The sequence below is a fragment of the Pararge aegeria genome, chromosome Z, assembly GCF_905163445.1.
Source record: "Pararge aegeria chromosome Z, ilParAegt1.1, whole genome shotgun sequence".
NCBI classification, from domain to species: domain Eukaryota; kingdom Metazoa; phylum Arthropoda; class Insecta; order Lepidoptera; family Nymphalidae; genus Pararge; species Pararge aegeria.
In genome coordinates, this window is record NC_053208.1 from 26,082,151 (window position 1) to 26,108,726 (window position 26,576).

Consider the following 26,576-nt stretch of genomic DNA (forward strand, 5'->3'; position numbering starts at 1 on the left):
GCGACGTAGACTATATTTTTATATAAATGTACTGATGTTTCGACATACCCCTATCTTTCATAATAGAGGCATTAAATATAAACCTTCATGTATCACCATGTTTATGCGGTTTCTTTAAAGCCTGAAGTTAAATCAATCTAATGCAATATCTTCAGTTTGCGGATTGATTTGAAGATACTCCATGAACAAAGATATCGGAAATGTTTTAGCCGCTCTAAACAAGCCTCCCAAGACTTTGGAACTCCTTACAAAAGACCTGTGTCTAGCAGTGGACGTCAAACGGTATAAATAATGATGACGATCTGAAAATTTGGCATTAGATCCATAATTAATTTCGAAAGTAATTCTATAGATTTGATTTGTTTTTTAATAGGATTTATTTGCAAAATAATAAAAAATAATTGAATAATAAATAAGCATTTTATTTAATAAAAATATATATTAGGTAATTGCATGATAACATGCGCTTGTGCCTACATAGCTAGTAAATTTAACAAGTAGACAAGTATGTATACCTTAACAGACAAAAAACATTCAAATGGTAAATATATTAAGCCATTACATTTTATAAAATGATTTTGTGATTAAATATTACTTAAATATTACTTTATATTGCTTGTTATTGATGTTCTTTTTCCATCTAAATTAACTTATCAGGTAAATTCTCGGCTCAATTTCTCGATTATAGTTCGTCAAGCACAAATGCATTAAAAACATCGTGTGCTAATAACACAACCTCGCAAACTTTATCATCATGCTATGCATATACTACTACTCTTAAACTTCTAAAAGTACGAAAAATATTCGTAAATCGTAAATGTGTAAACGCGACAGAAGTGAAACTCCTTTGGTTACGCACTAGTACAGTACGCGTGCTCACACCGCCACGGCCACGGTGCAACTTTTAAAAGCGTCCTTATTTTTAAACCACTTAGGTCCTTTTTCCTGACAAGCGGATTTTTATCCGCGTGCGGATCGCGAGCGGTAGGCGCGCTATTACACGCACGCAGACGTCATCTCGAGTAGTTTTTGAGTTTAGTAATACTTGAATATCGGAGTAAAATGGATCTTAAGCGCACTACACTAAACCCCAAATTTGCCTAAAATTCCTCTGCTCGGCTTTTGACACCCCGTTTTTAAAATAAAAATCAGAACAGGATTTTCTACTTTAAGCGAGTGAAGTTAGGTCCATTTTACTTGGCGACATATAATTTGATGTGCGAAAACTGTGTACTTACTGTACCGCACGCGGACAGAAGATTGTTTGTCAGGAAAAGGACTCTACACGTTACCCACACTAAGTCGTTGGTGGTTACGATCTACCCAGTCACTTTGGTTCACATTACTTTCCTCGCCCGGCTCCAGGGGCTATGATGCAGGTTTCACTGTATCAGCATAAAGTAGATATAAAGCACGTAAAAAATAGCATGTACCTACCATGGGTGTCACAAGAGAGTGCCTACCATTTTCTCAACCTGCTTATCATGATATAATTAAATCGTGGCACGAATCTCAGACCTACTACCGGCTTAGGGAAGGCCTAATTCGGTTGGCTTTGTGTAAAGAGGAAAATAGAAGAGTGACAATATTATTTTTTTATACCACTGCAAGTTAGCCCTTGACTGCAACCTCACCAAGTGTTGATGCACACTAAGATGGGCTAACCTGTATGGCACCCAAATCGGTTACATCGTGGCATTTCTCGAAGATGGGCGGAGGGAGAAACTGTGACGTTATAGCTGTAAATATTTGTCTTTATTATTGCAAACAAGGGATTTGTTTCACTTGATACAGCTGAAATATACAGGATTGTTTTAACCACTACGCAAATATTTTACCGCAGGATAATCAACATTATAATAAATACATGTTTACAAAATTTCGATTATACATATTAAAATTTGCGCACTGGAAACCAACCCTGTATTTTTCCAAGGTTAGTCGCTCTGAGTTTTTGATCGATTAGCGAAGCCTGGCGCACACGTTGGCGTTATTCTTGGAAATCTGCATTTTTGTTAAAATTAAAAAGTATATTGTCAGAAAATATAAAGATAACATTCGTACGAAATATAAATGTAATATATGTATTCCCCAAAATAAATGTTACGTATTTGCGAAAAGTACTTATGCTTGTGGTATAATATTTTTTAACCATTTAAAACCGTAAAGTAAGAAAATTGCACGCCAGAAAGTGGCAGTTTGCCACTTTCTGGCGTGCATTTTTCTGCATTTTTCTTATTTTTCTGGTGTTGGAACTATTCCCAACACCAGAAAAATGTACACAGTTAAACCAATAAAATTTATTATATTCTATTCTAAACGCTTTAAAATAAACTTGCTAATCCTAGTGATAGTGTTATTTTCGTAGATACTTTTTGTTATTATTTATGTTAAAATAACACACATAAATAAATTAATTAGAAATTTTAATTAGCAATTATGTTTTGGTCAGTTTATCACATTCTGCTTTGAAAAGTTCAATACAACGTGTAAGCGAATTACGAAATGCCGTTGAAGGGTGAAAAAATATATCACCCTGTAAGAATATTAAATCAAAAGAAGCATATTTATTTTTCATACAAACTAATTAACAAACTTATGACAACCCTATTGAACAGAAAAGACCGACACGCGCATAGAACCTATGCTATGCGACGCGTGCCTAATGAAGTGAAATGAGTCACTTGTTTTGTAACGTTGCATGTGACGTTAGGGCTGTATCTGATTTCTTTCAGATACAAACTGATGATTATTTTAGTGGTTAACACAAAAACTATTCGCGTTTCGGTTTCACAGATAAGTCTCAGACACAGTAATTTTTCATTAACACGTTGTATATCAAGATACAAAACTTCACAAGTCTGGACTTCAACCGAAACCGTAACCTCAGAAAAGTGCAAACGGAAGTCTTGCCATAATACAATTCACACAAGCAGTTGAGCTTAATTGCCTTTCACATGTACTGCTACGATATACTCGAAAGCAACAAGAGCCATTTTGCACTTGGATAAAAACAACAGTAGTGAATATAATCAAGCAACCATTACGATTAGGTAAACTAAACTCGTCGACAATTACATAAGCAGTTTGCAGACGTTGTCCGGGACACTGTCCGCTTTGGTTTCGGGTTTTTGAAATAACCACTACAAGAAATCTTTCACCCGGGTACAAGGTATCTTTACGAGAAATGTTCTCAATAGTGGATATGCTGTTAAGCTGTACACACCGATTACATACTATCTCATTCGCACTCTATTCGCATCTCTGTTGCGCAAAAAAGATAGCGCGACATATGCCGCCTTTTATAAATATATTTTTTAATGGTTCGGGTTATAATTAATTTCATTATTCTTAAATAACCCGAAACCGGCCTCGGGTTTGTATTCCAAAAAAATACCCTTTGTCCAGGGTGCAAGTTACCTCTTTGGTAAAAATTGTCAAGATTGCTGTACTGGTTTGTCGAAAATAGGTAACTATTCCCGCATTTAAATTTTAGTACCAATTTTTGCTTCAAGATTTTATAGATTGACCAAAATTAGATAGATTGAGATGTTAAGATTTAGATTACGTTGGAGTTTTTGTACGGTATTATTCGATGTATACGTGCTTTAAGGATCTTAGACAATAAATATGATGGTAGACTAAATTTACTTTTGTATGGGCACGCATACAAAAGTAAATTTAGTATAATTGTGTCGTGCCAGCTTTCGCTACTCAAAATACCAGATATATGTATCAGTATTAGTAATACGATGTTCGCGACCACATTGCTGCGGTATAATATTCAAATTCAAATATAATAATCACTTCATTATAGTTACTCAACCAAGCCCCCACAGCCGCACGCTCATCTCAACAAAATAACATACAACTGATAAACACCAAAACGCTACAACTTTCTAGAACATTACGTTATTGTCAACTTTAAAATTAATGGCATTTGCTATTCGCAAACGAAACGTGAGCGGCATCTTATTGGCTTGGCCGGCTGAATTAAACGCAGATAAATAATATCTACTAAGACACGGCAGACCTCCATTTATGTAATACAATCGGTCACCCACGATTTCTGCGAACAATTTCTGATAAGTAAATCGTTTCTTTGTATAGGAATCTGTTTTACACAATATGCCTCCACTCACCGCGTCACAACGCCAATCTTTGTTATTATATCATTAGCTAGGCATTTTTACATATAATTAATTTAACAAATAGTAAACGTTCCAGATTGAAGTAGAAGAAACTCTTCGGCCTTATTATTTGCAGTCGCGTGCACTTCATACGTGCTCAAAAGCACTGCGTACCCTTAATATTAATACAACATGTGTCAGTGGGATTTTTCTATTGTCTGCCATCATCTTGCTTTATGCCTACCCTGGTCCAACAATCCTATGCACGCCACTGACTTCGACCACCTTAACAAAGTATACTAGGTCGCCGGATCAGAAATTCTATCTTTATCTTCAATATCCATATCATATCTGGTACACAGGCGGTATTGTGTTTTTGAACTAAATTTAAAAATACTGTACTAAAAAATAAAACAGGAATCTTTTCTTCTCTTTTGCCTGGAAGTTCCCAACAAGTACGATTTGTAACGTATCTGGCTACAAAACTGGGAAGCATGATTGTCACTAGAATCTTACACTTTGCACCCAGACCAGACAATGGGTAGTCATAATTTTCTCGTGTCGACTTAGTCGGGCGAGACGTGAATTTCTCCGCTCATACGAAACGCGGCCTAGATTACCGTTCGTCACGTGACAACTTTATGTTTGAGGCGCTGGGAAAACATTTGCGTGCGAGTGTGCGACGATGCTCAGGTCGAAGTACGCAAAAAAAAAATAAAAAAAACAAAAAATTAAGGGAAAATATGTATAATACTATAATAAACCTAATGTAACTAATTACCTCTGTAGAAAATACACACTTTATACGCGTAATAATGATATAATAAAATAAGAAAATCTAGCTTTACTTAGGTTCTATTCTAACAAATCTGCGTCGTCCGACAAAACCTGAAACAGAATAAGAGAATATAAATAACTACACGCCGTGTACTAATAACGGTTGAAAGTGTGTTTCTTGTTGAAGTTACGGAGTTCCATCTCTTAAAGATCTTCACCAAAATGGGGTTTTTACATACTTTCAAGAATGGCCCACAAAATATATGAATGGATCCCCGCAAATCACGACCAGTATATATCGATGTTGCTGTGAGATATTCAAAATTAAGATGCGTCGTAAGAAAATTTAAAAACTGCAAAATCCTTCAATAACTTTAATGAATCTTTGAATTTTAGACAATCATCAGCAAAACTACACTCGATAAAATTATAGAGTTTTGAAGTCTATTGGACACGTGTTATGTTGTTTCCAATACAAATACACCCAGCGTCCGAGTAAGTGACGTAACAATTCAAAGAGATCTTGACTTAAAACGAAACGTTTTTTTAAAACTCTTTATTTTCTAACAATCTATTTAGGCGTACTTTAATGCAGATTTTTGCATTACACAGGTATAAGTTCAAGACGAGTCGCGAAGCTGAAATGGCAATGGGCGGGGCACATAGCTCGGATAACCGATAGACGTTGGGGTCCCGAGGTGCTGGAGTTTCTTCTCCGCACCGGTATACGCAGTCGACCCCCAACGAGGTGGACAGACGACATCCAGCAAGTCGCTGGTGGTCTCTGGAAACTAGCGGCCCAGGACCGTCACGTCCAGCGGTGTCAATCAATGGTTGAAGTGGTAAAGTTTAAAGTTTTAGATATGTGTAAAGGCCAGTGGGCACTGTGGAGTTCTTGTTCGTTTGGGATAGTTATTGATTTCAATATTGTGTTGTATTGTTACGATCTCTCACCAGCTCTTCTCCATCGAGGACCATTTCGTTGATCTCTCGGTCGATCTCCTCCATACTGTCGAGGGAGTCTTTGCGCTTCTTTTCGCTCTGTGGCACGATGGGTAACGATTCTCCAGTCTTGGTTTCCTCGTTCTTAGCGCTTCTGTTGGAGAAGTAATAGCAATTCTTCAACATGATTATGTTATTTTGTAAGTTACGCGGCCGGAATTAACGCCAAGGTGAACGAGATATCTAGAGTCCTGAGTGTTCAAGGGCACCATCATTAACTCATATAAAATAATAGCTTCTGCCCGCGACTTTGTATGCTTGGACTTCTGAATTGGATCTAAACCTCCTCTTACCACGGGATCTATTTGAGAGATCGGTATAGAAAGTACATGTTCTTTTCCATAGCATAGGTGACATGCATACCAAATGTCGAAGCTATCTAACTAACTAACCAACCAGCGGCTGAGCTCGAAAGAAATTTTCAATTTTCCCTCGGGAACTTCTTAAGGAATCGGGATAAATGGTATCCTATGTTCTTTTCCATGTCAAAGGCTACATGCATGCCAAATTTCATCAAAATCCGTTCGGCCGTTTTTGCGTAATTAAGCAACAAACATCCACACATTCACATCTATAATATTCTCTCAAATTTCATTTTTCTACGTTCAGCCGCTTCTGCAGTAGGTGTCAGTCAGTTAGTCAGGACAAAGTATTTTAGTTATTAATTTAACTGTACTTACTCATTTACAACGTTGGGCTCCATTTTGCAGACTCCGTTAAGTTCAGTTAATTCTTCTACTAAGTCTCTTTTAATATTGCATTTTTTGTAATTAATCGGTATATTATTAAGGCATGATTGGGACGAAAGGATAACTTGTCTCTGCATTTTTTCTAATTCCAGTGATTCCTGGAAATGAAAGTAAGTGATTGAATGTTGTGTATTAGAAATTTCAATGAATAGATTTTAGTAGGTACTCAATTCGCGGTGAGCAGTCATAACCATACCATACTCGGACGGTGCCAATCAAAATAATATTAGCACTATATTTTTTGTCGTTTTTCAGAATACCAATACAACCATCTACTGCAATCACCAACCCAGCGTTGGACAAAACTCCCGTTGGGAGATGCCTTTAGTCCAGCAGTGAACTATTATAGATTATCGATCGTGGGGAACCCTTTGTGTACCACTCCCCTGGAAAAGCAATAAAATGAGAGAACTAAAATTAAAAAAATATTAAATAAACCTTACTGCGTATTCTGGAAATAGATTTTCGTATTTTTCCGGGTCCGCCAGAGACTGTCCGGACTTTTTATTTGTCGAACTGATTGATTCTCGCCATAGCTTCACCATGTCGTTCATTTTTGATGGAATGTATGACCTGGGGGGCATAAAATCTTATAAGAATTCACTTTTATAAAAAGATACAAAAATACTTTTTAATATGTCACTAGGTTTATACAATGGTAAGGTAATGGTAAGTGGTAAGGTTAGATTAATGGGTTGCGAAATAAAATTAGGGCAGAAATTATAGATTCCCACATAGCCTCTCCCATTTGCATTTATGAGACTGTTTGTGACACGTAGTCAGCGTGTGATTTTTATGGAACTGTCAATGCAAAATTATTTATTTTCATTGCTGTACAGGACTTCATATTAAAGCTTACGAGTGTATGAATCACAATGCTAGAGACTATAACAGGAAACCAAAAAAATTTCAACCAAACCTTAAAAATTTTAAAAAATATTTTACAGCACTTGCAGTTTTATTTAAACGTCTAGTCTGTCTGTTACGAACAGACACCGGTAGTGACTCCACAATCAGTTCGAGAGGTAGATTCTACCGAAGAAGCCGGCAAGGAACTAAGAAGTTGCTGTTTATAAAATCATCATTTGTACAATGAAGAGTAGTGATGTGCAAGCGGCCTTGTAAGTCAGAAATTCATCAATATTTAAGAAAGTAATAAGTATGTTTGAACACATTTTTTATACTTATGCATTTTTAGGGCCAAAATTACCTTGGGAATCAAGATATAAATTCAAAAATTGTTTCCTACGTTCTTTGTCTGCGTTCATTGCGGGTTTTTTACAAATCCCGTGGGAACCGCTTGTATTTCGGAGATAAATAGTAACCTGTGTTACCCTCCAGCCTATCAACTAATTCCATGCCAAAAATCATGTTGTTTGGATGCTTAGTTAGGGCGTCGAGGAAGGACAAGCGTGCAGACGGACTCGCGCATTTGTAATAGTAGTAGCCCGCAAAAGACTTCTGCGGACGATATGAGCTACGACGATACGCCGCAGGGCGTGGTGCACGTCACCTGGCGAAGAATGCGGCTTCGGCCAGCTTGCCCCTGCTGACCAGCAGCTGCAGGCACGCGGGCAGGTCGGCCAGCAGCAGCGACGCGGCGAAGGCGATGTTGTCGTCGCCCTCCTGCGCCGCCATGTGCGCCACGTGCGCGCACAGCGCCCGGTCCCCTGCGCACGCAATGGTAGGCTTTTTACAATTAGTGTTTTTAAACGGTTTTATTCCATTTAATATCACCATGCACGCCACGGTCGTCACCGAACGCTCACCCGTATTATGTACATTGTATATACAACGTGTAACCGAATTACAAAATACCGTTCAAGGGTGCATAAATTTATTTCATACGGAATCACCCTGTAAAAATATAAAATCAAAAGAAGCATTTTTATTTTTCCCAGTAACTATTTCAAATCATTCGCAGTATTTACTTACGACAACCCTTTTGAAGATGAAAGACCGACACGCGCATACCTACGTAGTGACAGGAGTCAGTCGAATTCAATTCAGCATAGCAGCGTAATAGATTAACGAGCACTATTTAGCGTCACTCACACGGGGAGTTACTGTTTCGCTATGAACGCTTTCGTCGTTTCAGTCATGGACAACTGAGTGCAAAACAAAAAAACAATGTGTGGGTGTATTAGTGGATACACGTAAGAAGTCGACTTCTTTACGACATAGTTTTTTTTTTAAGTTTTATTATTACAATTAAGTGATATTTGTATTAATTAAAAATTGCTAGTTTTAAAAAATATCTTTACATTCACTAATATTTACAATCAAAAACCGAGCTTAATCTGAAATACCTAAAAATAATTATGTATGCGTGTAGAAATAAATATGACGCGTAACCTATTGGATAGAAGCAGGCGTTACTTTGCGCAATTTCATGATGTATTTATTGTTCAATAGAGGTTAAGTTGATAAATTGATTTTTTCGTTTTGCAATTCAAACTTCCCATTCTTGTTTAATAATTTTCAATTGTTCCTTCAAATCATGTCTAAATCCTTTGGCGCAAGTGTGTAATATTTCGTATGAATGATAAGTAGCTACGTTATGCCCACTGTCTTAAAGATGTTTTGCAAAATGAGATTTTTCAGGATGGTCATGATTGACGCACGTTTCGCTCCGAAACCAGAGCATCCTCGGGAGATGTTGAAATTACAATTAATAACTGTTAAGTCAACATCTCCTGACCTTCATGGCGCATAACAGAAAAACGTTACAATTTCTTTACATCGCTATAAAATTACTCCCGTACGTCGATTAAGAAGTTTCACTTCAAAAACTGAGTGTGTTAGGAAATAGGCAATTATTATAGGTTTTATCATAGATAAAGTGCTGTAATTCCCTATTTTCAAACGAGTGCGGCGATCCCAGCAAAACGTCCCTGGATCGTAATGGGTCGGATGGTACGCACCGGTGCTGACGGCGAACAGTAGCAGCGCGCTGTAGTCGTGCGCCTTCTGGTAGCAGGTCTTGGTGAGGTCGGTGTCCGCGGCCGCGGCGGCGGCGGCGCCCAGGCGCGACCAACGGGCCGCGGCCGAGCGCGACGGGCCTTCGTCGCCCGCGCCACCGCCCGCGCCCCCGCCCTCGGCCGCCGCCGCCTCCTCCGCCAGCCGCACCGCCCGCTGGAGCTCGCCCAGCGCCAACGCCAGCTCGAACCGGTGCTCCGGCTCCGTGGACACGGCCAGCGCCTGCTGCTTGAAGCCCTGCACCGACACTGCACGGTCACGACGCGCACTCGGAACAACCGAGTGGGCGTACTCTCCGAGTTGGCGACGGGGCAGGTGGGCCGTAATCGGGGACGATGGCGTCCCCCGAGCGGTCCACGACAGTGGATTGCGAGAAACTCCCTTACAAAAAACCTATACCCATCAGTAGATATCCATCGTTTGAAGTGACGATTCTACCGTTCTGTCGTACATGCGATGCGATTCAGTCGTCGGTACGGCCGGACGGCCCCGCCCCCTTTTATACATAGTGATCTCTAAGAACTATAATGTCACCAAAGAAATAATGGTTTGAAGTTACCAATACACTGTTAGCGTGTGATTTGCTGCATTCAGTAGTTCGCCAAAGGAGTTCCCTCCTTCATCTTAGACGACCATACGAGTAAATTGGTAACCTCCAAAGTTTTCAGGACTGTTTTTTTTTAATAACTATGATGAGATCCAGGTTGCAGCACGCTCACCGAGAAAAGTACCCATTTACATTTGTATTGGAGATACTCAAGCTTTTCCTGTCAGGAAACAGTTGCCGAAAGAGCATTCCACGTGTTAGGGGACGTATCAGAAACGTAAATTAAAAACTTTTCGTACATGGCGATTAAATATCAAACGCATGAGAATGCCTCCCGACATCTCGCTGTATTGTAGAATGGGGTCTGAGCGACGAGATCGTAAGTGTCGAAAGGTGGGTAGGTTTCGCTATCGGTGATCCGATTTGGAACCCTAGCGCTCACCTGCTTCTCGAGGAAGTGCGCGACGCGCGTGCGGTGGTCGCGCGGCACGGTGGGCAGCACGCGGTCGGCGCTCTGGAAGTCGCCGCGCATGACCGCCGTCTGGTACTCCAGCACGGACAGCAGCAGGCCGTACGACACCACGTTGAGCTCCTTGTCGTTGAGGTACAGCCTGCGCGGGCGACGCGGTCAGACAGAGTCGCGTTCGGGGCTACACCTCTCGCAAAGTCGAGACGGGCTCACGAACGCTAGGCGGTTCCGTTCGAGGTGTCGTCTCGCAGAAACCAGCCCCGAACCAGTGTTCACACAGTGCGCCCGTCATCCGGCCAGTTCAGGGATATTTTGAGCAATTTAGTAAATAACGCGACTGCGATCACATCTCAAGATCGAGGTGCTATCGGAGAAACTATCTCATTAACAGAGTTTAACCGAGTGACCTGTTTTGTTACCAAAGTGAGATTATCTTCTATATATATTTAAAATAAAGTAATTTATGTATTGGAATATTTTTTGAAAATTCGACACCCCAAACGGGTGTTAATAAAGAATGAAATGCGAATAAAAAATCAACGCACAGCCTAAACCGCTATTCCTAGGAACATAAATTTTGGAGGGTGTATTTTTTATAAAATGTAGTGATCCACTAAGATAAGATATTTTATAATTCACTCCCTAAAAGAGAGAAAACCGAGGGGTTGAATACATTACTCATAATAAAACTGTCCGTCCTACATATACATATTTTTTTTTTAATCAGGGGATGCTTAAAATATCGATAGAAAATACAAACCGTTTTTTTTTTGTCTGTCTGTTTGCCTATCTACCGGTTAGCGTATTATGCGGAAAGTACTAAAAACATTTAAGTATAGCTCATACTCCGGGTAAGTCTTTAGCGATGTTTATTGCAAAAACAATAGGGTTCCTGCGGGAAAAGGGATGACAGATTCAGATAATTTTAAAAAACTCTGTCATATCTCAAACGATTCTGATAAATATTTTTTTTTCTTGGAAAGGTTTGATATCAGTTTAACTATGTCCAACTTGATGAGGACCCTCCCGTGAGTTGCCCGTCGGTCCAGTAGTGGACTATCATAGGATTGAGAATAATATTATCTTATGGTTTTGGATTGGAGCTCACCTGTTTTCTTTAGCAACGTATCCGAGTATGTACATGGTGTGGTCGAGGTGGGATATGGTGACGATCTCTCCGCCGACGTAGTAGCTGATCCTGTTCAGCGAGTTTGTGTAGATGAAGCAATCGCCGATCCAGAGGCCGGTCTTTACTGTCTCATTCACTTCGCCTACGACCTGAATATCGTGTGGTGATTTTAAATGAGCAACACATGAGTTTCCCACACTTTACACTGACTCGATACTGATTCGACTCAAATCGTAGCATTGAAAGGTGGCCTTTATTTCAAGTGTCGAAAAGTGTTATTTGGAGAGGGTAACGCGTGGGTAACGCCTATTCCACCCATAGTATACAACTGAGACTAAAATATTGAAACATTGCTTTACGTCACATTACATAAGGATCACATCCAAACGCTTAAATTTGAGTTTGCAGAAGCCATTAAATGTAAACAAAGTTAGGCAGAAGTTATATTTTTATAAAAAGCAACAAAACATTGTCACTTAAAATTTCATAAATTATTTAGTAGCCTTGCTGTAGAAAGATTTCCTTTACTTCATTCTTCCATAAAGGGTTGTCTGGAGGGGATCGCTTAAAGCGATAGAACCGCCTCTGCACGTTTTATATATTTTTCTTTTGCTTTTGTTATTTATTGTTTTCTCTTTTAATTTGTGCAATGAAGACTTTATATATATGACTAAACTTATGCTCAACCCAACAAATGATTTCTGAACCAATAAGTAATCATCACGTGACAGTACACGCGGGTAGAGCTAGATGCTTGGCGCACCTCGAAAGCGTCCTCGATGCCATCCTCCGTGACGCTAGCGTTGGTTTCCCTGGCGCGGGCCACGACGTCCGGGTTGTACTTCAGCACGTAGTAGGCCTCGTCGCTCGCGAGACACACGAGGTTGCCGCTCTCCGACCAGAACACGTGCCGGGGCTGGATCTCGATCCTGCCGCAACATCAACGTCGCTTAAACTCAACGGTCTTATCAAACACTAGTTTATTTAGCTCAGCTATTAATGTTCCCGGGCGTAGTTGCCGGTGTCATTACAGACACGTGAGGCTTAACACCTTAGGTTGATGGGCACGGGGCGGCATGTTGCAGGCCGTGTTTCTTGCATACCCTGCAAGTTTTTCTCCGTTTATATGAGATGGGCCATCTGCTACGTCAGTTATTACTATCAAAAAAAACTTATGGCAGGTGACATAAAGTGGGCAATCTTCACCCTAAACGCCTATGCAAATGTACCGTCCAAATTGGTTCAGCCGATGCTAGGATTAGTCCCTTATGTGCAAAAGGTAAGGTACCATTTAAGAAACAGAAGGTAGTTCACTTAGGTTAATGAACTAAGCGCCTCGAAAACACTGAAAACCACCTTTTTTCATATGGCGTAACTAATTGCGTATATAACTATTTTTTGCTGCTTTCAAATAAACTTAGCATAAGTACTTGGCATTGTTATTAAATTTCTGGAAAAATTTAAGATCTTCGCCTGGAAAACATTAATGATTAGGGAAATTGAATGGAAAAGCTCTGCGTTATTAGTTTGGAACATAGTTAAAGTTTGAGTTATCAAATTGGTATAACTATCAACTACACATTTTTACCTTCTATTGCGCGGCCAACCTTGCTTACTATACATTCTATAAAGTTAGTTATTTGCTGTTGTATATCGAGGAGTCCTACTATTTTCCCCTTTTTTATAGCAATCATTAACGAGCACCTGATGGTAAGTGGAAAACCATCGCCTATAAACAGCAACATTTCAAAGGGCATACAAGGAGTCCTGCAACATGCCGCCCTGTGTTCATCAATTTGAGGCGTAGGTGTTAAGTTTCATGTGTCTATACACACCGGCAACAATTACTGGAACACAGCATTGCAAGAATGCTGCTTGGCAGAAATAAGCATGGCGATGGTACTACCGCGGACGTGCTCTGTCACAAAAAGCATTTCAACTACAAAAAAAAGTGAAATTAGATTAACGTGGAAAACAGACTTTTAACTGAAATAATAGAGCTATAACAAACGCGTTGACAGAGTGTTAGTATAACCAAATAACCTTGGGCGACTCAAACAGACTGCGAAAAATATGTTAGTACAATTAGTTGGCATAAAATCTATACTAAATATTGTTTGTTTAGCCTTGCAAGTAAGAGGTATCAAAATATCGTAAATAAATGTATGAAAGCTTTGCAGCGACTATTATTATATGCGTAAGTTTGAATGGATGTATGGTTGTAACACAATTATATTCTGTAGTACATAAGCCTCTGTTACTTTTTTTTTGTTTTCACAAAGCAAGAGATCGAAATGTTTTTTGCATAGTGGAAGATTTCCAACATAGTATATGTGCAACTTAATATATCAAATTCAAAATTCAAAATTCATTTATTTCAAGAATGCCTCATATAACAACTTTTGAAACGTCAACGTCCGTCTGTGTGTAGTGACTCTACCACCGGTTCAGAAGGCAGATTCTATCGAGAAGAAGCCGGCAAGAAACTGCTGAGTTTCTTGCCTTGTTCTTTTCTAACATAACCAATTTACATTTTACATTTTAACATTCATTTTTCTATCTTGTGAGCGATGAAAGCGGAGCCTATAAAGCCTAAATATGTATTCACAATGCTACTATATTATTGTAGTATTATAGTATAGTAGCTGTCGCAATCATATAATAACATATTTTTATAATATATGAGAGTTAGTTCGCAATAATAAGAATATAAACGTGTCAATGAAAACCGAAATATTACTTTACAGGCTTTAGAGGTACATTATTTACTGTCTCTGAGACTTATCTGTGAAACCGAAACGCTAAATGAAATAGGTTTATCACGGTAACATCACGTGACGCGTAGCGTAGGTACTATGCGCGTGTCGGTCTTTTATCTTCAATAGGGTTAGATCAGTTGACACTTTTAATGTTCTGTATTAGCTTTTATGGAAAAATAAGTATGCTTCTTTTGATTTAATTTTTTTACGAGGGGTATTCCTCATGAAACTTATGCATTCTGCAACAGTATTTCGTAATTTACGGTTACACGTTTTATATTTGTTGCACAAAAAATGTTTAATCATTTTCTTATTCAAGCGAACTTGGATGGCTTGGATTGGGCATGCTGTCAAAGCGAAAAGTGCCTAGACCATAATTTGATATGATTGCGTGGCAGAAAGAATATGTGTTAAAGTAAGGCCACGCGTAGTGAACATCAATTCTAAATCTAAAAGTATAGTTGAGAAAAAGGTTTAGTTGGTTTTTGCTTTAGACCACTGCACATTTGTAACTGAGTAGGTACAAATATCAACCTCACGGCATATCTAGTGTCTGCAAACGAGCCTATTTTCAACAGTTTTTCACTCATTCTTGTGGGGTATAAAAAATACAGTTGCTATTCCTTAGAAGTACCAAATATCAGATGGTAATCGAACCTATGGGTTATGGGTGCAAAGCAATACTTAAAGCTACCAAATTATTCACCCTAGAAGTAGTCATTCGCATAAAGTCATATTTAAAATAATATACTTTCAAATGGCCAAGATTAAAACAATCGCATTTTTAGCATCAATAAAATATAGTATAAAAGGAAGAGAAATATAAAAAATAAATAAATTAAATTGTCCGTAATTACAAAACATGCCCGTGTCTCGGATGAAAAAATAAATAATCTATGCTTATTTTACACAGGAAAAGACTGATCCAATTGGACGGAACTTTCTCAATTTGGTGTGAAGAGGAGTGTTCTAGGCATCTTTATACCTGAGGTGTGCAGCGATAGTACAAGTAACGAATATTAGTTGTAATGAAGAGGAGTATCCCGAGTGACTTCGTTAAAGTAAGGACGTGCTCTTCATTATTTCACCGTCTATCTCTTTCCCCCTCGTGGGCACACAACATACCACAGGAACTAAAGTAGCAGAAATACTCACTACTCACTTTATTGATATATGTGTATATACCTACAGAGCGCAGTCTATATGTACAGAGCATAAAACGTCTTTACTAAATTCAAAGTTTCAAAAACTTTTGTTCCGCAGCCTTCTTCTTTGATTTATAGTTTAAAGAAATGTTTTTGATGTGAAACATCTATAGTCGGAGGGTAAACCCGATCGTTGGCCGTGGCGACGCTTCGCCACGCTATATGATTGAATTTTCGAATTTCATATGAAACAATAAAAATGAATATTAATTCTGTAATAAAACAGTCATTATTAACCGACTTACAAAAAGGAGTGGTTACCCATTTGCGGAATGAGGGTTCCGTATGTTCCTAGTTCTGTGGCAGTTCTTGCACTGCGCCTAAGGTACGGAATCACTATCCTCACCTTCTGATAAGCTCCAACTGCTCCCAGTCGTAGAAGGAGAAGGCCATCCCGCTGATCGACTTGACGCCCAGCATGAAGCCGCCGAAGATACCTTGCGAACAGAACACTTCACGGTGAGTGGCGGCACTCGACCGAGCATTGCTCGACCATGCCTTGCGAGTGTCCGACGCCGGGACCCATATCACTGGCGACGATACGGGTCCCAGGATCGCGTTCAACCACATAGAGCTACCAATCTATACCGGTCTCCGCCACGAGCGCTTCCACGGCTAGGAATCGTTTCGCTCCTCAGAGAATACCGAGTTCCCTTATAGTTCGGCAATGCGAGCGGCGTGGCATTTAAAAATAATATATGTTCACTAGAACCGTTCGTTCTGCCGTTTTACTCTCGGTCCTTTCGATTAACTTTATGGCAAAGTTTGAGTTAATTGTTTTTTTTTATTTCACTACAAGTTTGCCCTGGAATTGCAATCTCACCTACTAAAAAAAAAATAAGTGATGATGCAGTCTAAGATGGTAGCGGGCTAACCCGTTAGGTAGTGTGGTTGTCATACCCCTAATCGGTTTCTACGCGACATCGCAATGGAAAGCTAAATCGCTTAGCGTCATGTCTTTGTCTGTAGAGTGGTAACCGGCCAAGGTCAGAGAAAATTCAGAAATACCAAATTCCTAAATTGCGTCCTGCGATTCCCGGCCCCCTGCCGGCATGAAGCCGCAACCCGTAGTTCGTCGTTACAATGCTGTAATCGCCTTGGACGAGTGGCGGTGACAACTGTATTCTGACCAGATTTTGTTTTCGTTTTGTTATATCAATTGTATTTATAATCAACTGACAGCAACGCGTCCGGCGGCCAGATTTTAGATGCTAAGCTAGTGTATTAATGCAGGCAGTGTCTGGTACGTGCTGAGGTGCACCAACGCCTCTCGACAGTCTGTACAGTATATCTATAGCCCGGAGCTTTATATTCTACATAGTGTTTATTTAGACTGCAATGCATTTTTTTGCTCAGCCTACACATTGAAGGATTTGACTAAAGCAAAGGTATATCCCGGTAAGTTAAGTCGTGTCTCGTTAGAAAGTTATAAAATTAATAAATACCACACTGCTACCACCGTCTGAATGTTTGTCAAATAAGAATCGTTGTGGATTATCATTAAACTACTTTGCATAGCTCTTTTGACTACAATTAGTGCAAAAAAAAGAAACTAAAAAGACTGAGAAACTACAAAATCAGACTGACGGAGCATTGCGCAATTTTTGTAATAGATATAGCCTATTGCTTTATTAACAAAATATGTCCATTATAATTTCTCTCTTCAAAGGCATATATCATTGGATCTGCGAATAAAATGATTTCCGTAAACTGTAATTTGAAAATAGGGATTTAGATATCTGTTATTCGACAATTTTCGATGCATTTCATTAAAAGGGAAAAATTTCAGTTGGGGGTTTTTGAAGGGTGAGGGTGTCATACCCTTGAAGTTATACCTTCAGCCCCGTACGCCGGCTTGAAGCTCTTGCGCTCTTTGAAGTTCTTGAACACCTTGACGGTGCTGGAGTTCTCCAGCGTGGCGTACTCCGAGCTGTCGAGCGCCCACACGAACTCCTGCGCGGTGCCGAAGGCCTTGTTCCGGAGCGCCATGGCCGTGTAGATGATGTACTCGCCGTCGCCGCACACCACCACGAAGCGGCCGTTGGGGTTGTGCTGGATGCTCTGCGGGTATATCTCGCACGAGCCCATGTCCTTGGCCACCACCGGCACGCGCTCGCCGTCTTTGATTTCTGTACCTTTAATAAGAACACACAATCTTTTTAACAAGTGAAGACTGCGTCGTCGGAATATAGCATGAGTTATAGGGGCCAATAGGCGGGGCATATGTCTGGTGCTGGAACGGCGACCTCGCACCGGTAAACGCGGCGTCGGTGGACCCCCGACAAGGTGGACTCATAGCATCAAACGAGTCGCAGGGAGCCGCGGCACAAAATTCAAAAATCATTTATTTCAATTTGGCCTAAACATAAGCACTTTTGAAACGTCAAATCCCTCTGTTTTTAAGTTACTACCACCGGAAAAGAAGCCGGCAAGAAACTCAGCAGTGGCTCTTTTCCAACATCAACTAATTACATTTTACATTTTAACATTCATTTTTCTATCTTGTGAGAGATGAAAGCGGAGCCGGATGCTTCCAAGCTACCTTATCATTTGGAACCATACAAAATACCTCCGTTCTCGAGTGGACGTCTGTTTCTGGACATGATGATGATATTTTACTAGCGGTTGCCAATAAACGAATTTCTGGGGTTTTTTTTTTATCCTGGGGGAAACTTTAATCTAGCCCAACTATTCAGGTTCATGACTAGTATGCAAGCTGATGTCGCTGATGTGATGCTGATGAGTCGATATGGCTGATAACCCTACGTATTGTGCTTCGGTACTTCTTCTGTTCCAAGAAGAAGAAGAACCACAGGTGCATGGGAAAGAAATGTTAGATTTATAAAGCCCGTTATAACGCTCACAGATGCTTTTCCACGAGAAAGTTTTATTTACATCCTCCAGAATGCCATCCCGTATACCAAAATACATCAAGATCGATGCAGCGCTAAAACCCCAATGTAAGAGAAGCTTGTGTTATGGATACCAAGATGACTGATTAATAAGTTTATGAATAAACTTATCAACTATATAAACATAAATAATTAAATAAACATTCAGACACTGAATAACTATAATGTTCATCCCACTAACATTGTCCAGATGTGGGAATCGAATCCACAGCCTTGAACAGAGAACGCAGAAAACAGGGTCGCTTCCCATTGCGGCTTTGTGGCGAGATGGCGATGTATGTATTGTCGTAGTATAATTATTTATTATCTATTTGAATTTGTATCAAGGCCGCGAATTACATCAAACCCACGAATGCTCATTCTATCCCCATATGAAATTCTTTTGGTGTAAAGAAACGTAGATTTTATGGAACATTCTAAAATGCTCGGTTGTTTGATGTAAACGGCCTTAGAGCGTGCGAACAGTTGCCTAGAGCTTTCTTGCTTGATCTTGTGTGCTCGCTACCCAGAGCGGTCTCTTTAAAACGTTCTTATGTTCTAGCAAAGAGCATTCGTTCGGCTGAGCTAAACATTTGCCCAAGAATTCTAGTTCTCAGTTCTTATTCGTGATCGTTGTTATTTTGGTGTAAACGCAGGAGGTGAGCTCTAATTTACGCTAAAAGATCAAGATTCGGTGTAAATGGACATTTAACTACATACCTTCCGGAAGCGCTTTCAAGTTGACCTGTTGCATTTCCGAGTGCTTCGCCCATATGATCTTTCCACCATTCACATCCATGGATATCGCGGGCTCTTCCCGGCCAACCTTTATCATTATAGTTCCTTCGTCGTACCTACAAAAAATATGTATTAAATCATTCCAAATACTTTCTAGTAAGCCAAATTCAAAAATTTGGCTATTTTGTGTCAGATATATTATTAATGTTGTTTGTACTATAATGCTATCTCAACTATAATTCTAATTTGTACAATATATGGGAATTTGAGATTGATTCGACAGATGCATCAAAGACTCATAACTACAATTGTTGGTCAAAATTACGTATTGATATGCGTAGGTTCTTTTGTAAGAATACAGGGTGACTCCCTGTAAAAATATGAAATCATTTAGATTTTATTTTTTCATACAAACGAATTTCAAAACATCTAAGTGATGACCACCCTATTTAAGATAAAAGACCGATACGCGTATAGTACCTACACTACCCAACTAATTAAGTGACAGAAGTCACATGATTTAATTGTTCATGTGACGTTAGGGCTGTATTTAATTTCTTTCATTTAAAACTGTAGCAGTGGTTTACTCAAAAACTATTAGGTTTTAGGTTTCATAGATAAGTCTCAGAGACAGTACATAATGCAACTCCGAAGACTGTGAGGTAATACTTCGATTTTCATTTACACGTTGCATAAAATGAAAAAGGATTTGTCGAAATCGACGTCTTTCGTCGGATGGGTGGAATCGCCGAGCGCGCGCCGTTTGCGGCTCTCACCCGATGGCGACGTTGTTGGAGCCGTGCATAGAGGAGATGGTCCACACGCGCTCGAAGCCGTAGTTGAGCGACGACTCCAGCCGGTACGTGCCGGCGTGCCACAGCCGCACCGTGCCGTCCTCCGAGCCCGTCAGCAGGATGGGCAGCTCCGGGTGGAACGACACCGCCGACACGTTCTGCGCGTGCCCTGCGGACGGCGAGCGCGCACGTCACACAATGTGTCCGCTAAGATACTCGAGTGCGCAGCGGGTGGCTTGGCTTTCTAAGCGATTAAAATGTAACTCGCTTCAACGGTGAAGGAAAACGTCGCGAGGAAACATGCCCGGTAGTTCTCCATAACTCATAGGCGTGCGAAGTCCCGCAAACCGCACTTTACCAGCGTAGTGGCCTTAACATCCTTCTCATTGTGAGAGGAGACCCTTGCCCTGCAGTGGGCCGGCGGCCACACGTTTGGAACTTGGATAAAAAACAATCGCAGATTTGATGGTTGGTTTTGATGCGCAATTTTTTATATGCCAGCGACTTATCTAGGCGCACTGTCAGTCGTCAAAAAGTGTCACAGAGAAACGAAATCTCAATCTGTTTCTGTATTAATTAGATGGATTAGGAAAAACCGGCATGCTACCGTCCGAAAAAGCAATACAATTGACGGAATACAAATTAGTAAAATAAAACCCTATTTATTATAAGTTAAATTCATGGAAGCAGGTGTTAGTTTGCAAAATCCATAATATACAATGCTATATTCCGCGAAAAGCAGGAGAATCGGTAAACACATTTATCTACGACTTCCAAGTTTATTTAAGTTGAACAAATAAAGATTTATATTGATGAGCCATTCCTTATTTAAACATTCAAGAAGTTAGTCTGACTCTTATTCCCGCTATCCCGTTTTCTTTGGTGAAACAACTGCAACTACGAGGTAAAATAATTACAGTAATCATTTTTAGATAAACTTACTGCATCACCATGATCTAACATCATTTTCATAATTCGTAACAGTATGTATTTCTTCAGGTTTTTTGGATATATATATATTTATATATATATACTGTGTAAGTTAGTTTACATGGTAGGTTCGTTATCTATACTAATATAATAGACAGGTAAAGTTTGTGAGTTTGTAGGGTAATCTCAGGATTTACTTAACCGATTTTGAAAATTCTTTATGTGATGGATTATCCACTTGTCGATTAAAGTTACACCAAAATGATGTACGACGGAATTGTTCCTCTTTAAAAGTTCTAAGAAAATGTCCGCGACAGCATCTTTATAGATCGAGTCGTACGCGGAGGACAGCTAGTTACTAGTTAAGATAGAGCGTACGGTACCTTCTAAAGTCTGGACGCAGGTTTTGTTCTGGTAGTCCCATATTTTGACGAGCCGGTCGTCCGCTCCGCTGATGAGGTAAGGCTTGTCCCCGCCGTTGTAGTAGTCGACGCAGTTCACTCCTTTCTCGTGGCCCTCCAACGTGAAGTTCGAGATGGAGGAGCCCAGTTGCCACACCTGAGCACGCGACGCGGTACGTTAAGAATCACAATGGTGTGCACTAGCACGGGGCACTCTCTACTGTCTCACTCTCACAGTCCGATGGGACGGCTCCGACAAGACCGGAAAGAGATGAGACAGACAGCTTAGCGGCACGGGGGTGAATCAGTGCCAATTTCCAAACTCGGAGCAGATGCTAAGAATTTCCTAATAAAAGTCCCCAATACTATTTATTGGACCGAGACGGGGATCGAACCTCAGGAGCAGTCGAATATGATAACCAGTAGACCAACAAGGCAGTTAAAATGGAAATTGTATGAAATCCATGCCAATATTATAAAAGCTTCTACGAGCGTCTGATTGAAACATCTTTGGAGATAAGCAGTCCTTGTACACCTCCGGACTTTTATATAAATTGTTTTATTAATGTGTGTGTATATACATTGTTTTATGTTAAAAAAAGCGAAAGTGTATCTTTTTCTTAATTTTTATGTTTGTTAAAAAAAAAGTTCGCCGCAACTACTGCTCTAATCTTGACGAATGTGGCACAAAGATAGCAGACTTCTTATCTTAGGAAACATATGGTTCCAACGAGACTAAAGAAACTTAAAAAAACGTGGACATAGTAGCGGTTTAACTTTTTTAGGCTACTTTAATATATCTGTGTTTGCATTTTATTTTATAAAGATCGGTAAGCGGTTAGCAAGAACCGCTCAAATGATCTTTTATAAGGAGAGTTGAATGGTTTTTTTTAATATTAAACATACCTTGACAGTGGTGTCCAGACTGGCACTGGCGAATGTATTATTGTCCTTTGGGTTGATCACAATTTGCATGACATAATGCGTGTGTCCTTCAAACACCTGTTGGCAGGCCCAGTTGCGGTCCCAGTTCCATAGCTTGATCAGCAGGTCGTCTGCAACGACGATAATTGTCTTCAACCCATTCCCTGCTCACTACACAAGTCTCCCCCCAGAATCACAAAGTTTTAGGCTATAATCCACTCAGCTGGCCAAGTGCGGATTGGTAGACTTCACACATCACAGAACATGCTTTAAACGGTGAAGGAAAACATCGTGTGGAAACCTGGATGCCTGAGAGTTCTCTGTAATGTTCTCAAAATGGCGTGAATTCTTCAAATCCACTATTGGCCAGCGTGGTGGACTACAGCCTAAACCACGAGAGGAGTCATTCTGAGAGGAGACCCGTGCCCTGTAGTGGGCCAGTAATGGGTCGATGATGGTAGGGTAAAAGGCTGGTAGGAAAGTTGGATCTGAACAACAACTTATAAAAACTAAAAAAAATTACAACCTTAACTAACTATATTGACTTTATATCACAATATTTACTCCTGTACGCTTAGTTTTTTATTATTATACATTTGTCACGCTCGTAAACTTGGAGTCACTTTGCAAAGCAAAATTGACCTTACGCTCTACGTCTCTACATTTTATAGTTCTGTAGTTCTTCTTTTTATTATGTCACGAACAGTAGAAATCTCGACGAAATTTAGCTTTATAACAAGGATTTTAAATTCCATTTTACTCTGACATTACAAAGCAGTGGTATTGTATATGCGGGAATGTGAACATGTGTGAATTATTGTTTAAAATTATCTAGCATCCCTATTTCTGTTGGCCTAGTAATCTGTGATGCCATTTGATTGTAATTGCAAACACAGCTGATGTAATGATTGCCACTCGGTATCTTTTCATAAAAACTTTGAATAGTTATTTCTCTTGAAGTATTATCACAGGAAAAAGATGTAAAAAGTTTTTTATTAATATTAATACTGTAATACCCTAACAGCATAGTACTGGTGGTACTAGCTAGTATATACAAAACAAGTGAATCTTTGATAGCTCATATTTCAGAAGGTTTTATTTTATTTAAGTAAGTAATTATTTGTATTAGCAGCAGCTATTGAACAATTTAGGTTCTCTTTGTTAGTGCTATTTTGAAAAAAAGAGAAGTTGGCAGATGACTTACCAAAGTTTTTGGGCAAAAAACTAATGGTTTAATTTTTTTTAAGTTTTATATCTTGTGTGTGAAAGTGAACAGTATGCTTCTATGCTTCTTTGACATTGAGAAAATAATCAATTTTATTTTAATACATGTTTTTATAACAGTTTTAGAATTTATTTAAATGCAGATTTGCAGTTAAGAGAATATTATGTATCTAACATCACTGTTTAGTGCTGATTAAAGAATAAATTTTTGTTTAATTATCTTAACAAAGTGATGTGTTAAGATAATTAAATTGTGTTAAATAATTAAATTACCACAATGATTTACTCACCACTACAAGTTAAAATGTAAGGCTGTGTTGGGTGAATGATAATACATCTCACATAGTCTGAATGTGCCTCAAATGAGTGCACTCCCTCCAAGGTGTTATAATTGAACACTCTTATCTGCATGTCATCTGAGCCGGTAACCACCCAGTTTTTTCTGGGCACAAACTTAGCTGCTCGCACAGGCAGGTCACAAACCTACACCAAAAAGATATCTAGATTTAGGCACACAATTTACCAATGCCAATGGCCCAATTTACCAATGCCAGTCTTATCATAGCCCTCAAATTATACAGTACTTATTATCACTGTAATATGTGAGTTTAACTGATATTGAGCAAAGTTTCTAAACAGCTAGAACTTTGTAATTCCACTTGATACAACAACAATGATGCAACATTGATGCCAGATGTACTATTTATATATTCAGTCATATTAATTTCCATTGATAAACACAAGCCCTCAATGAGTATATACATAGATATGTATTGAACAGCATGCAAGTTTTATGTATTTATCCCATGGGGACTATTTAGCATTGAGTAACATGTATTAGTTATTTATTTTACATCTTGAATAAATGTGCTTTTATTGCACACCACAAAAGCACATAAAAAAAAAAAACTATAACAAAAGCCTTATCCACGCACGCATCCAGCAATTTCTTCCAGGCAACCTATGACAAAGATAGAATATACAGAAAATAGTTATCTTGTTCATATGGCAGGGCCACTTACTCTAATAAAATGGAACTATATAATTTATTGATAACTTTAAGACAAATTAATGAAAGATGACATAGAATAAAATAAACAGATGTGAAAACATATATTTATATATAAATACATATTGCTTTATTACGCTTATGAAAGTTATTAACATAGATCGCAACTTCTTGGTACACAGCACTAATTTACTAAAGGATGTAGAAGCACTATATCAATTAAGTTTTAAGAAGTTTGTTTGGGTGCCTTACCTCAAATCTTTTGATCTGTGTGTGCGTTTCATAGTTCCATATATTGACGTCACCCCCGTATATGGAACACAGCAGCCAGGGCTCCGTAGGGTGCTGATCCACGCACTTGACACGGTCCGACCTGGCCGTCAGCTTCCTCTTGATATCCAATCTTAACGGCTTCAGAAACATTACAAAACACGTTAGGCACGCTAAATTGCACCAAATAAATCGCAAAACAACGGTCTTGAGAAGCCGACTCACTAATAGTTGACGACATACTATGATACTACTGACTATAACTAAACGACGTGGCCGGAACTCTGTTAGCGAAAATGAACGACAATTCAATTTTTTGTAAAACTTTCTACGTAAATAAACTACGTTTACTTACCATATTTCGTAGTTAAAACATAAAAAGTTGTCATGCAAATTCTGAGAATCCGTGGAAGTTTTGACAAGGACTGGGTGGACGTGTCACTTAATTTTTTTTGATATGTCAACATTCAATCACAGACTCTTTATTCTGTCTATGGCCCATATTACCATACCACTTTTCTCTATGAATACAAAATATACTATTTCGATACGCGTACCCACGTACCAAAGCTGATATTATAAACTATTGATTTTAAATGTTACTATGAACACTAAAAATAATACTATCAGTAACAATCGCTGCGGTGTTCAGGATTTTAACATTAAAGAGTATAAGACAGAGTTAAGAGCGACGACGCCAGGCGTTGTATACGACTTTCCTCACGCACAATTTCAATTGTGCATGAGTGTACTAAAGTTTTTCAGCAAAACTTACATCTCTTAGTGTACATCCTCAAGAGTTTCAATATTTATAAAATGATCAAAGTCCATGTATGTATGTATACCTTTAAAGTTATAATTTTTAACCCGATTTTTAAACCTTTAGACGTCACAGGCTTGCCACTTATACTCGTTTTCTAAATTAAATATAAAAAACTTTAATTGTCGCACAGACGCACATGTTCACTTTTTTCCGAATGAAATAAATTCCCTAAATCAAGTTTCGAATGCAAGCCCGCGCGTTCGGCTTAAATCAGATATGGCATTTTCACAAATTAGACACCAAAATGTGCAAAGGAAAATAACATATTGGAAAAAAAATGCTAGTTTGTGCCAAATATATTGGAAAAAATATAAAAACCTTTGTACACCATAGGTTTTTTTTTCCAATATAAACCTTGAAATTTATTTTCCGTAACCGTTCTACTGAAATATTATGTAATATACATGCAAACCTAGTCTATAGCTAAAAACATTGGCAAAGTAACTTTCATAACATCATCAGGCCAGCGAAAGAATCTGCGTGGTTAAAATTTTAACTCTCACATCGAGGGCCTCGAGTATATGACCGAGATATGAAGATAGAGCACCCTTTCCATATCTCAGTAATCTTTTCTTCTTCTTCTTCTTTGTGCCAAATCGGCACGCTGTACTTCGCCAATGTTACGTATAGTTGGAAGATCCACAAAGGTGATTGTCAAAAGGTAAATAGTATATAACTATAGCACTATACTTTTTATAAATCTTAGTATTCCAAAATAAGACGTTCGTAATGGAGTGTGGTTAGTGTTATAATTCAAAGATTTTTTTAATTATAAATCATAATCCAATATATTTAGAGCTTCATTTTGCTAGACTGAATATATTTA

The 26,576-nt window shown here is 39.0% G+C and overlaps 1 protein-coding gene across 2 annotated transcripts; it reads right to left on the reverse strand.

Moving 5' to 3' along the window:
* Window positions 1-4,860: 4,860 nt before the first annotated feature.
* LOC120636043 (coatomer subunit beta') lies at window positions 4,861-25,369 on the reverse strand. Of its 2 annotated transcripts, XM_039907304.1 has the most exons (18): window positions 25,283-25,369; window positions 24,910-25,068; window positions 23,939-24,131; window positions 22,407-22,555; window positions 21,483-21,657; window positions 20,152-20,338; window positions 19,358-19,491; window positions 17,582-17,881; window positions 16,093-16,183; window positions 12,546-12,711; window positions 11,762-11,931; window positions 10,627-10,795; window positions 9,583-9,874; window positions 8,172-8,328; window positions 7,102-7,231; window positions 6,590-6,756; window positions 5,862-6,003; window positions 4,861-5,018 (listed from the first exon to the last, which is right to left on the reverse strand). In XM_039907304.1, the coding sequence occupies exons 1-18, from the start codon at window positions 25,283-25,285 to the stop codon at window positions 4,986-4,988; spliced, it is 2,817 nt and encodes a 938-aa protein (XP_039763238.1). In that variant the 5' UTR covers window positions 25,286-25,369; the 3' UTR covers window positions 4,861-4,985. The 2 variants fall into 2 exon arrangements, with proteins under 2 accessions (XP_039763238.1, XP_039763236.1); XM_039907302.1 differs by lacking the exon at window positions 25,283-25,369 and having other exon boundaries at window positions 24,910-25,095.
* Window positions 25,370-26,576: the final 1,207 nt, after the last annotated feature.

Bases quoted from the DNA above. Each gene is read 5' to 3' on its own strand.
- LOC120636043 (XM_039907302.1), bottom strand. From the start codon at position 25,080: ATGTTTCTGAAGCCGTTAAGATTGGATATCAAGAGGAAGCTGACGGCC. The intron at 19,492-20,151 runs GTGAGAGCCGCA...TATTTTTTGTAG, and splicing joins TCCAACAACGTCGCCATCGG to GTACGACGAAGGAACTATAA. The intron at 6,757-7,101 runs GTAAGGTTTATT...TTTCATTTCCAG, and splicing joins ATCTATTTCCAGAATACGCA to GAATCACTGGAATTAGAAAA.